At 40.3% G+C, this 12,500-nt stretch overlaps 1 protein-coding gene across 1 annotated transcript in view; it reads right to left on the reverse strand.

Moving 5' to 3' along the window:
- LOC138008161 (uncharacterized) overlaps positions 1–12,500 on the reverse strand; it is a 39,344-nt gene that overhangs the window by 5,159 nt on the left and 21,685 nt on the right. Inside the window, exons 6-9 of the mRNA XM_068855389.1 lie at positions 6,836–10,071; positions 2,902–5,330; positions 2,118–2,163; positions 761–1,006 (exon numbers count right to left, since the gene is read on the reverse strand). Of these exons, the coding sequence (XP_068711490.1) occupies positions 761–1,006; positions 2,118–2,163; positions 2,902–5,330; positions 6,836–10,046 (5,932 nt within the window). The 5' untranslated portion in view covers positions 10,047–10,071. The remainder of the gene's footprint in view (positions 1–760; positions 1,007–2,117; positions 2,164–2,901; positions 5,331–6,835; positions 10,072–12,500) is intronic.

The raw sequence follows: 12,500 nt of genomic DNA on the forward strand, positions 1-12,500 counted from the left end.
TGTTTAGGCCTAAGGTTAGCTTTAATGAATGCTTAGGATTCTTTCTGTATTGGTAGATAATGACCTGCGACTTGTGACCTGTGCTTGCACCTGCCGGGCGGTTGGTGAGATAAATTCAAAGCTAAGCACCACGCCCAACCAGTGGAATTGTACAGACCGAATTGGACGACACGAAGTCCTGCTACCAATTAATTATAACTATTACAATTTCCGAGAAAACAAATGGATTCCCTTTTCACTGTCTAATGTTAAAAATTCGTCCGTTTTGGAAAATCCCCAATTTGGTAGGGTAGGTGGTTGTTGCTATGATTATTGCGACAAATTCTATGATTGGTGGATTAAGCTGAGCGCACTTAATATGATTGGCTGATGTAACTGTCCGATTACAGCCAACTGTCCGATTTCGCAGTCCGATTACAACCCTAGTAAAAATAAAGCAGTTAACGCACCAATCAATTTTCACAAAATTGTAATGGTTATGATTAGGGCTAAAAAAACCTCATTGGCTCACTCATGAGTTAATTTCCTTAATACTAATAACAATTTATTTTCACATGATAATCAGATTAATACATATCAAACGTATTTTTTCCTGACAAGATTTAACTTTCATTCACAACAGTACATAGACCTGCACAAGGTATCTGGCACTTAAGTGTTTCCGTTTGCTGAGATTTATTGCTTTTGTCTGGCTCATCGCACAGTTGAGTCTACCTTTGTATTCGAAGCAATGACAATCACTGCGTGTTTACAAACTCACCAGTTGTCCCTGCTGGCGTAATTTCTCTAAGGTGCTTGACAACCTCAATCCTGTTTGAATCCTTTGCTCTCTTTGCTAGGCAACGGATCATTTTCTTTGTTTCTGGGTTTGGTTGCTCCAAACACTTTTCGTCCAAATGTAGACTCTCTTTCAGCAGAAGTACAATTTCTTTTGGATCACATGAACGCGACGTAATCGATTCGACAACATTACCAGGAAGCTGGGCGAGCGAATTGTCTTCACTCTCTAAGGAAAAGTAAGAGATAAACCTGATTGACTTTTTATTTACACTACGTTGCTGTATTTATAATAACCTTTAACAATTTTTTGTTGCTCAGCGTTCGCTGGGAACATTTCTGTAATAATCAGAGCCGAAAACGTATAGTACACTACAGTTTACTGTATAGGATCCACCGTTGATGAAGTATGTCACCTACTAAATAACGCACTGAATGAGCTTAACAAATAGTGTATGACTAACTCATTAACACCGCACTCTTCAAAATGTGAAGTGGTGTTGTTCCACCGGGAACTGGTCCACTCCCTTTGATCACCATTGGGAATGTCAACGTTGCATGGGTCTATCTTACAAGACCGCTGAGCATTACTATCGACAGAAAGCTTACTTGGGCGAATCATCTTAAGGAATTAAGGAACAACTTTGTCAAGAAATTGAACTTATTGAAAAAGTGTTCTTTTCTTAAGAGAAAATCACTTCTTAACCAATACTTTAAGGTGATTCTCCCTTCAGTAACATACGGCATCGCTATAGGGGGGAACTGTAACAACCTGGATTATATCAAATCCCTGCAAGCCCTGCACTGTCGTGCCGGAAGGTTAATTTTAATTTGCTGCGAGACACACCATCAGTACAAGTTATGGAACTCACACAATGGGACTCGATTTATGATGTGTATAAACGAAGTCTTGTTAAACTAATCTATGACATAGCCAGCGATAATATGCCCGCAATGATTTCGGATTTAGTTGTATGGCGTAATAGTCCGTATAACCTAAGAGGACATTATAAGGCCGTCGTTCCACGATTTTCCATTTATTTCATGAAAAATTCTGTTTGTGACAGAGGAGCTGCACTGTGGAACTGTGTTTCAGAATATTTTTACGATTCTTGTAATTTTAAACAATTTATTCAAAGGTAAAATCTAGTCCGATGTTTAGGGAAATCAGATTTGCGATAATGTAAATTAATTTCCTATGTTTCATTTATTTTTCAGTAGGTAATTAGATAATCAGATAATTAATTACATACACGACCCCTCAAGCATGTAGTGCTTAAACGCTAATCGTGTTTTTAAATAAAGGATTTTACTTACTTTACTTTACACCAGAAACTTACCTATACCATAGGATAACAGTCTCCCATCAATCGCATCAGTTGCTTTCTATATATAATTCAAAGGGAATAGAGAACACGAAGAAAAGCGTTGGAAAAAAAAGGAAATAAAATGGAAATAAAGTCAAAAGATGGAACAAAATTGGTCGTTGTTTTAAAATCTTATAATGGTCTGAACATGAAAAGAAATCATAATTATCGTTAATTATACTAAGGAAAAAGTGAGAAGCTGAAATGATACGTGATACAGACATCGACGATCGCCAGTCAGCAAATACGCGAGCAGCAGAGGAGAGCTCTTTCGTTCTAGGGCCAGAATAAGGTGGACTGTCAACAGGAAAAAAATCTTGGTAGGAAAACCGCCAAAACAATCAGGACGTGATCAGGACTTCACCGCGCGGATGAGAGGAGACCTGAGAAGGACTGTTGTTGGTGACATTGACTAACGTTTTCATAACCTAAGAATAGGTCATGCTCATCGTCAAGTGATTTTGGTAGAGTAAGTGAACGGTATAGGCCTTCCGAATTTTATGTTCTACCACTACAAAATAATGATTGTGTACGCAAGGCATGGAACGACTTCTACACTATCAAAACAGATTCCATAGCCAGTTTACTTCAGCTTTGGCTTATGCGCACTAGAGACCATTTCAAGTTCGTGACTTTCTAGCATGTCTCATGTCCTAGGTCCGTTTTAAGCCTTTGGTCCAAACAAGCAAAAAATTAAGTTAATCTCCTAACAGCCAAACACCTCATTACACTAAAAATTATTGTAAGCGGCAATTACCTCTTCAGGAGGGCGTGAAAACCAAGCTGCAAACTCCTCGACGCAAACTTTGTTATTAATTGCAGCCGCCGACCTGTTGCATGTAATAAACTGATCGGCGCTTTGCAACTCAGATTCAGATAAGAAATGAAGACATTCCTCTTGCTCACAACCTTCTTTGTGGTGAGTGCGGCAATACGTGATCAGTCTTCCATGACAACAGACCGGACAAACGACTCCAGCTTCATATCTCATCCGCTTCATCCAACAGAATTCTTTACGCATACACTCAAGAACCAAAACAAGCTGTCTGTAAACAGCGCCAGCGCAGAACACTTCAAATGAATTGTGTTGAACTCCACACGAAATGTTTAGCTTTGACTGAAGATCACCTTTCTGCCCAGGAATGACATTTCCTCTGTGGACAACGACTTCAATGAAGGAGGTATTGCACAAGAGTACAACAGAGCAATTTTCGTCCCCAGCAGCGTAAAACCTGGCAAAGTTCTTAAACAACTGAGGATGCAGTGAACTCCAAAATACTTCATTTTGGCCCCACTGAAAGAACTGTAACACGAGCCGCGGAAACAAGCTCGACGTAACTTGTCCAGATTCAAACTTGAGGAATAGAGAAGGTAGTTCTGCAGAGGCAATCAACTCGGTGATGTCCTGTGGTGGGTGCGACATTAACATGGATGGCACCAAGTATTGCTTATCACAGGAATCATCTGACGAAGGCCAAGAGCATAACAAGCTAAATTTCTCCATAATTGCAATGAGCGTTTCGAAGGTTTCATGCTGTTTTATCAATGGGCCCCACACATGCTGTAGCAGCTTTTCTACCATGATTCCTTCTCTCTCGAGCTTGAGCCACAACTCTTTAAACTCTTTCTCTCGATGATTATAACGCTCAACAGTTATCACTTTCTTGAACACATCAATCAACCACTGAGGATCCAAGACAACCAATTTGTTTAATTCAGGAGTGTCATCGAAATGCATCAAAATTCTTTGATCATGCAAAAAGTCAAGCAATGTCACAAATTCTTGTTGGTCGTGAATATGGCACACTTCAGATGCGATTCGTTTCGCATGCTCAAAATAAATCCATCTATGGCCTTCATCCAAGGTACCTTGAAGTGCTTTCTCATACCTTAACCACTTGACTGGAATGACCTCTTTCATCTGTGGCAGCTCCTTGGCAACTGCTACAATGCTCTCTCGTAAGCGAACCACTTCTGGACACTCTGATTTAAGGCCTGCCTTTGTGTTATCCACTACAAAGACATCATACAACTGAGTCATGTATGGTTTGGTCTCTAATGTTCCAAACACTTCAACAGCCAGGTCCAAAGGATCATTCCCACCAAAAGGTTCATCAGCATGCGAGCAAACTAAGAAAACAGGAGGAAGTTTTTTGGGAATAACTACGGATGTCGACGTTGAATACTCAGCATGATCTTCATCTGGACTGGAGAGTGATGCAACTGAAGTCATCCAGTAGTCCAGATAATCTTGGTTAGTTCTTGTGCTCAACTTGTCTTCAGTTTTCTTGAACACTCCTTGCTTTTTTACGGGCTGCGCTCTTTCATAAGGATCTCGACTAAGGTCATAAACCAGTAGGTAAATTGCTTTTGACGTCAGAAAAAGTGGGTGAGTCTCATAGTAAACGGACTCTCCGGCAAAATCCCAAAAAACCGAATAGATATCCTGTTGATCTTCAATCTTGTAAGCTTCCTCTTGCAATTTCTTAATCAAGGTTTCTATCTCCTCAGGTATATCAGATGAGGCAAGAGGATTACTACTTCCTTTCGAATGTGATTCAAGAGACTTGAAATCGGCTGAAGTTTCAAAAGCGTGCCTCTCATCACTGAAGTCTGTCACGGTAGTTCTGGATTTCTTCAAAGAGTTTTCACGATCTTTGGCGGTTTCAAATTGTGTACTTATTGTAAAATTTGCGGATGGATCATCTGTATCATGAATTCTCGATTTAGACAACGTTGAAGGATCCTTGGGAAGCTCGTTGCTTGCATTTACCCCTTGTGCCACTGCTTCAATCATAGGAGATTTTTCAGAATCGGCCGAGTTGACGACAATAGATTCTTCAGAAAATAATTCTTGTTCCTTTAGATTTTCAACAACCAGACGAGCTAAATTATGCTCATAGGTCGTCATCACCTGATCGTTTGCTACTTGATCCGTCTCTCCAATCTTCCAAATCTCAGTGGTGACTTTAAAGTAGGATGGTTCAACATCAATCCCAACAGTGCTGCTCTCATCAGGATTGAACCGTATTCCCCTAAGTGACTTCTTCAGGCTCGTCTTTCCTGAGCGGTCCTGTCCAATCAACATAATTGGGATCCTTCTTACATGCGTCTTTCCTTCTGTAAGAGCCTTGTTATATGCCTCCAAAGCCTCGGGACCACGTAAATTAATTTCAGGAGGAGTCACTGTAAAGACAACGAATCAGGGTCTAGCAAAAATAGCAGACAGCCTGAAAACACACTTTTTCACTTCTTCAAATGCAAAACCGAAATGAACAAGTGATTTTTAATGGAAAAGGGAGGGCAAATTTCACTGACCGATCACAGTGTGTGGTGTCATCTTTCCCATAAATATATTTCAAATCTGATTCACTGAAATAATTCTTTGAAATCGAGGTAAATATTCTGCCACTATTCACCCAGATTGAAAAGAATAATTGTATTAGTATATACTCACGAAATCTCAACAACAATTGCAGAAGAAAACCATCCAAAGTCGATTTGCGTGGAAAACGTGCAAGCGGCACTCTGGCAAAACATGAGCGAAAGTTTTTACAGAACCTTTAAACATGGCAAATCTAAATAACCTTCATTAAAATCTTCGTCACAAACAGCAAAATGGTCATTGAACACCGTTTAAATCAGCAATCTAAATCGGAAGCCTGCTTTTCAAAACATTTTCACCGTTCGCTCAAAGTTTTAGTGGTTCATTTGAAATGGAAATTGAAAGTGCAGTTGGTAAAGGATCGACATGAAATTGCGGCTCTAATTGAGGTGAGAGTTGGTTTGTTGTAAAATTACCCGTCTTGTTTCCTTGCAGCCACATAGAACTTTCTTAAACATCTTTTTTTAATTCCTTGATTTCAGTTACAAATTCGTGTTGATGGGCAACCAGCCCTACAAAATAAAATTACTCCAAGTGAAACAAATTGTTGGTGCGAACATTATTTAATTTTCAGCAATAATTATCTGGAAAAACGAAGTCAAACACTGGTTGGCAAACGTATGAACTCTTCTCTTATCTTTGAAAACTTTCAAGCCAAATTTTGTGGCCCTCTTTGTATTCTGTATAGCACAGCATCATCTTGCATTCTCAATATTTCCAATTCAGAAATGCTGGCGAGTTTACGCCGGCCATTTTGTTTTGTTTGGATCATGCATTATTCCCTCCGTAGGGAGTGAATAATGCTCAATTACTCCGAGATGCGAGCCAATCAGCTTGCTTGAAACACCAAGATCACTGAGTGAGTATATACTAAATGTGTTTAGTTATCTTCTGTCTGCTGCCATTCACCTCGATTTCAACGAATAATTGTTAAATATTTGAAGTGCAGGTCATAGACGAAAGAGAGAGGTGATCCCCGCACTTATCTGGATAAGTTAAGCAATTGTCTCCTGTACAAAGCTAAAAAATTCACGTGGCTTCAGTGGCATTTGTCCTCATCGCCACTGAAATGCAAGTGTAATGCTCTGAGAGACAATTGCTTAAATTGTCCAGATAAGAGCGAGGATCACTTCTTCCTTTCAAAATCCAGTTCATACATGTGACGTGAATGCGGCAGAAGTTTGACAAGCGGCCAACCTGATTTTCTGTGCATTTTTATTCCAAAAGGTGATTTGCTTAACTGGAAAACTTGTAGCCATGTAAGCCTTTTTTAAAGTTATATGTTACCTATATTTGCAAAACGCACCTTCTTCCCTTGCCCGACCATCCTGTTCTTTGGTACTTGTCAAACAGTTCGCTTCATTGCAATCAGCGTCTTTACACAAGTCAATAAGTGAAAAATGAGCACCACCTAGGCTACCATGAGTAACTCCTTCTTCGGTCTGATTACCCACTTCTTTTGCGTTGTTTGATTGCTCTTCGTGGCATTCAGTTGTTTCTCGAATGTCACCATGAGGCTTGTGAGCCTCGCTGAGATTGCCATATGCACTTCCTTCCTCTACCAAGTTTCCAGCTTCTTTCGCGATGTTCGAATCCTTCTTGTGGTATTTACTAGCTTTCTCCATGTTTCCAAGTGCTTGATATGCATTGCTAAGGTTAGAATAGGCACGTCGTTCTCCTGCGCGGTCACCTTCTTCTTTGGCAATGCTCAAACGCTTTTTGTGATAATCAATAGATTTTTGAAAGTCACCTAAAGAATAGTAAGCAACACCGAGATTGCCGTAGGCACCTCCTTCGCCTGCCCGATCACTGACTCCTATGACAATGTTCAAACGCCTTTCATAAAACTCAATGGCTTTTCCGAAGTCACCAAGCGAGTAGAAAGCATTACCGAGATTAGCGTAAGCGCGTCCTTCTCCTGCTCTATCACCCACCTCCTTGGCAATGCTCAAGTCCTTTCTATGATACTCAATAGCTTTTCGAAAATCACCGAGTGACCAGTAAGCGTTACCAAGGTTACCATTCGCACGTCCTTCTCCCGCACGGTTACCGACTTCTTTGGCGATATTTAAATCCTTTTCGTGAAATTCAATTGCTTTTGCGAAGTTATCGAGTGCATGATATGCATTGCCAAGATTGCAATATGCACGTCCTTCCCCCGCCCGGTCACCTACTTCTTTGACATTGATCAAATGTTTTTCGAAATAAACAGTGGCTTTCTGAAACTCACCAAGAGACAAGTAAGCATTACCAAGATTGCCATAAGCACGACCTTCTCTTGCCCAGTTCCCCACTTCTAAAGCAAAATTCAAATCTTTTTTATGATAATCAATGGCTTTTCGGAATGCTCCAAGGGCTTGATATGCATTGCCAAGATTGCAAAAGGCGCGTCCTTTTCCTGACCGATCACCTACTTCTTTGGCAATGTTTAAATCCTTCTCATGACACTCAATGGCTTTTCGGAAGTTACCGAGTGAATGGTAAGCGATACCGAGATTGCCATATGCACTTCCCTCTCCTGCCCGGTTACCAACTTCTTTGGCAATGTTCAAACGCCTTTCATGATACTCGATGGCTTTTTGAAAGTCGCCAAGCGAATTGTAAACATTTCCAAGATTGCCATACGCTCGTTCTTCTCCTGCTCGGTCACCAACTTCCTTGGAAATGTTCAAATCGTCTTCATGGTACTCGGCTGCTTTTCGAAAGTCTCCAAGTGCTCGATATGCATTTCCGATATTACCAAAGGCACGACCTTCTCTCGCTCTATTACCAATCTCTTTGGCAATTTGTAAATCTTTTTCATGACACTCGATGGCCTTTCGGAAATACCCTAGTGCTTGATGAACATTACCAACATTGCCATAGGCACGTCCTTCTTCTGCTCGGTCTCCTAACTCTTTGGCAATACTAAGATGTTGATTGTGGTAGACTATGGCTTGCTTAACATTACCAAGACTTTGATAAGCATTGCCGAGATTGCCATAGGCTCCTCCTTCTCCTGCTCGGTCTCCTAACTCTTTGGCAATACTAAGATGTTGATTGTGGTAGACTATGGCTTGCTTAACATCACCAAGACTTTGATAAGCATTGCCGAGATTGCCATAGGCTCTTCCTTCTCCTGCCCGGTCTCCTAACTCTTTGGCAATACTAAGACCTTGATTGTGGTATACTATGGCTTGCTTGACATCACCAAGACTTTGATAAGCATTGCCGAGATTGCCATAGGCTCTTCCTTCTCCTGCCCGGTCTCCTAACTCTTTGGCAATACTAAGACCTTGATTGTGGTAGACTATGGCTTGCTTAACATCACCAAGACTTTGATAAGCATTGCCGAGATTGCCATAGGCTCTTCCTTCTCCTGCCCGGTCTCCTAACTCTTTGGCAATACTAAGACCTTGATTGTGGTAGACTATGGCTTGCTTAACATCACCAAGACTTTGATAAGCATTGCCGAGATTGCGATAGGCTCTTCCTTCTCCTGCCCGGTTTCCTAACTCTTTGGCAATACTAAGATGTTGATTGTGGTAGACTATGGCCTGCTTAACATCATGAAGACTCTTATAAGCGATGCCGAGATTGCCATAAGCTCCTCCTTCTCCTGCCTGGTCTCCTAACTCTTTGGCAATACTAAGATCTTGATTGTGGTAGACTATGGCTTCCTTAACATCACCAAGACTTTGATAAGCATTGCCGAGATGGCGATAGGCTCCTCCTTCTCCTGCCCGGTCTCCTAACTCTTTGGCAATACTAAGATGTTGATTGTGGTAGACTATGGCTTGCTTAACATCACCAAGACTTTTATAAGCGATGCCGAGATTGCCATAAGCTCCTCCTTCTCCTGCCCGGTCTCCTAACTCTTTGGCAATACTAAGACTTTGATTGTGGTAGACTATGGCTTGCTTAACATCACCAAGACTTTGATAAGAATTGCCGAGATTGCCATAGGCTCCTCCTTCTCCTGCCCGGTCTCCTAACTCTTTGGCAATACTAAGATGTTGATTGTGGTAGACTATGGCTTGCTTAACATCACCAAGACTTTGATAAGCATTGCCGAGATTGCCATAGGCTCTTCCTTCTCCTGCCCAGTCTCCTAACTCTTTGGCAATACTAAGATGTTTATTGTGGTAGACTATGGCTTGCTCAACATCACCAAGACTTTGATAAGCATTGCCGAGATTGCCATAGGCTCTTCCTTCTCCTGCCCAGTCTTCTAACTCTTTGGCAATACTAAGATGTTGATTGTGGTAGACTATGGCTTGCTTAACATCACCAAGATTTTTATAAGCGATGCCGAGATTGCCATAGGCTCTTCCTTCTCCTGCCCTGAAACCTATTTCCTTAAAAATGGCTGATGCTCGTGTGTAATTTGTTATGGCCTGATTAAAGTCAGCTGCGCCCTGATAGTATCTACCGAGTTTGAAACAAGCCAAACCCTCGCCTTGTTTGTCTCCCTCCTTTCTTGCAATGCTAAGCTCTTGCATGTGCCTCTCCAAATCGTGCATTTTTCTATCCACCATTTTTAATAATCAACCAGAAGGCAATCTGCGGTACACCAAGAATGCAAATGAACGAAAACACAAATAAGTTCAAGTGCCACTACAACGAAAATTTTGCATGTCCTTTTTTCTTTAGGTTTTGAAAACAGACGCACTAAATTGGTATCGTGCCAATTTTTATCTCAAAATTTCCACGGAAAGTATGATAATTGTAACGTAGTTTTTCGGTTTTCGCCCTCCGCCATTACTCGAACGCCAAATGACCATGAGCAAGGAAAAGGGTTGGGTCTAGCTGGATCGCCTCAGGCCTGACGTCATATGCGCAATGCTCAAAATAAATGCAGCTAATTTACCATGCCGTCTATGAGATGTGAGAGATCGCCGAGTTGCTTTTTGCTGATATTATATACATCACTCCTTGATCGACTTGTTCGCTTTGTCAAACGCCCACGAAGCGAAGACCGCTTACAAAATAATCGCAGTCTTCTCCAATGCAGTCCGAGTAATGACGGACAGATTTTTAGCGGTTTTTGGCTGGCTATTTCCCGACTTATCTTGCTTCTATCGTTCCAAATTTAAATGCATTGTATTATTTTGAACATATTGACTTAATTGACGTTGAAAAATTCAAAAAGAAAACCAAAAATTTTCGTCTTAGTGGCACTTTCAATGTCCTGACTACAGGATGCTAAACCAGCACAGCAAGATTAATTGAACAGGAAAGGAATAAATATCTTAAGCCAGTATTTCAAAAGAAAATACCTTTCTTCATCAGGGGTTTCCAAGGAATGATTTCGGCTTATGGAGACTGTCATTACAGAATATAGAGGAATATAGCCCGTAATGTGATGAAATACTTGGGTACTTAACAGACTAAGTGCATTTTATACAATAATAATCAAGGAACATTAAAAACTAGAAATTAAGGAAAAAACAGCCTATAGGAACACGATGACATCCCGCGGCAGGTATGTAGCTAACACCAAAAAGACAGGAGGAGACGTCATTATGAGTGTAATATTCAATTTTCTGAAATTGACATCAAAATCTTTTTTTTTTTTTTTTTTTTTTCAGGTCTAAATCTACCATTATTGGACGTGGAAATTCAATCACTGGTTTTCCGTCATAGTTTTTTTCTCTAACCTGGTTAATCCATGTTTTTTGATCCAGGGACTTTAAAATGAACTAATTGAATTGCTAACACAATTCCAATAGGAAAGGCTGCTCGTTAGGGCAAAATCCGCTGTTTTTACTCTAGAGACACATGATCCGGCCGTCCGAATTATGCCTTTCTCTCTCCTTCACTACCAACGATGTAGATGTTTGTTTGTGAGTGAGCCTTGAGTAATAAGCCTCTATGTTTGTTTTCAAGCTTTTCCGATGTTTCCTTGTATTTCTCGGCATTGTTTAAAAAAATAGGCACACAATGCATACATGTGGGTAGCCACTTAGACATCGTACTACCAATGGAATGTTTAAGTGCGTTGTTCGTTGTTATTATGGTTCAAACCATTCACTAATCTGCATCTGCAAATTTGCAGGAAATTCCATGGCAACAGTCCATGATCGTAGTAAATACTGGTAGAATGCAATTCAACATCCCTAATTTAGCATCGTAAAGCACCGTATGCAGTAGTTATGATATCAGTCTAAAAAGTCACACTTTATACCGCTGTCTACTATCACTAGTGCATAACAGTCTGCCAACCAAAATATTTCAAAAAGCAAATACCAGTAAATGTGTTTAATTACATTCATTTCATATTTAATGGCACATAGTTTCTCAGTGAGTAATTAACCCATTGACTCCTGGGGTTTCCCCATTGACGAGTAAAATCGTAGGCGTTAGACAGAGTAAAATACTACATATGGCTGGTTTGGGTATCAAAGGGTTAATTTAAATAATTACCGGTACATGATTTAAGTACAATTTCAGGAATACGAATAAAATAGTGAGAGGTTTCATAATATAGAAGATATCCATAATCATAATGAAGGCTTGTTTACTTGCTTATTATCCAAAATAGCAATCGTCACAATTTGTTCATGATTGATTTTGGAGGTGGCGTGGTCCAGTGGTTAGGGTGCTGAGTTTGCATGCGGTTGACCCCTAGATTCAAATTCTGTTCTAACCAAACTTTTGGTTGTCCCGAATTCAACTCTATTGTTCTCAAAACTACAAACATAAAAGCAGCAAACCACTAGACTAGCTTAACAGGCTCATAAGATGTCATTAAGCAACCAGGTTGATTGAATAGGAGATTGATTAATGTTTTATCAATCACAAGCATTGACCTTAGGTATTTTCAGGGGGGTTAACTCAAACTGATCCAACATTCAAATCAAGATCGTAAATTTCTGTATCTGCAGACAAAACATTTCGATCATTATTAGTAGCAAAATGACACTGTTTGTTAACCTACATTGTACAGAATGGCTTCGACTACTACTGTTTTATTGTGACATTCCTCTGTA

Source organism: Montipora foliosa, chromosome 6 (assembly GCF_036669935.1).
Source record: "Montipora foliosa isolate CH-2021 chromosome 6, ASM3666993v2, whole genome shotgun sequence".
Lineage (NCBI taxonomy): Eukaryota > Metazoa > Cnidaria > Anthozoa > Scleractinia > Acroporidae > Montipora > Montipora foliosa.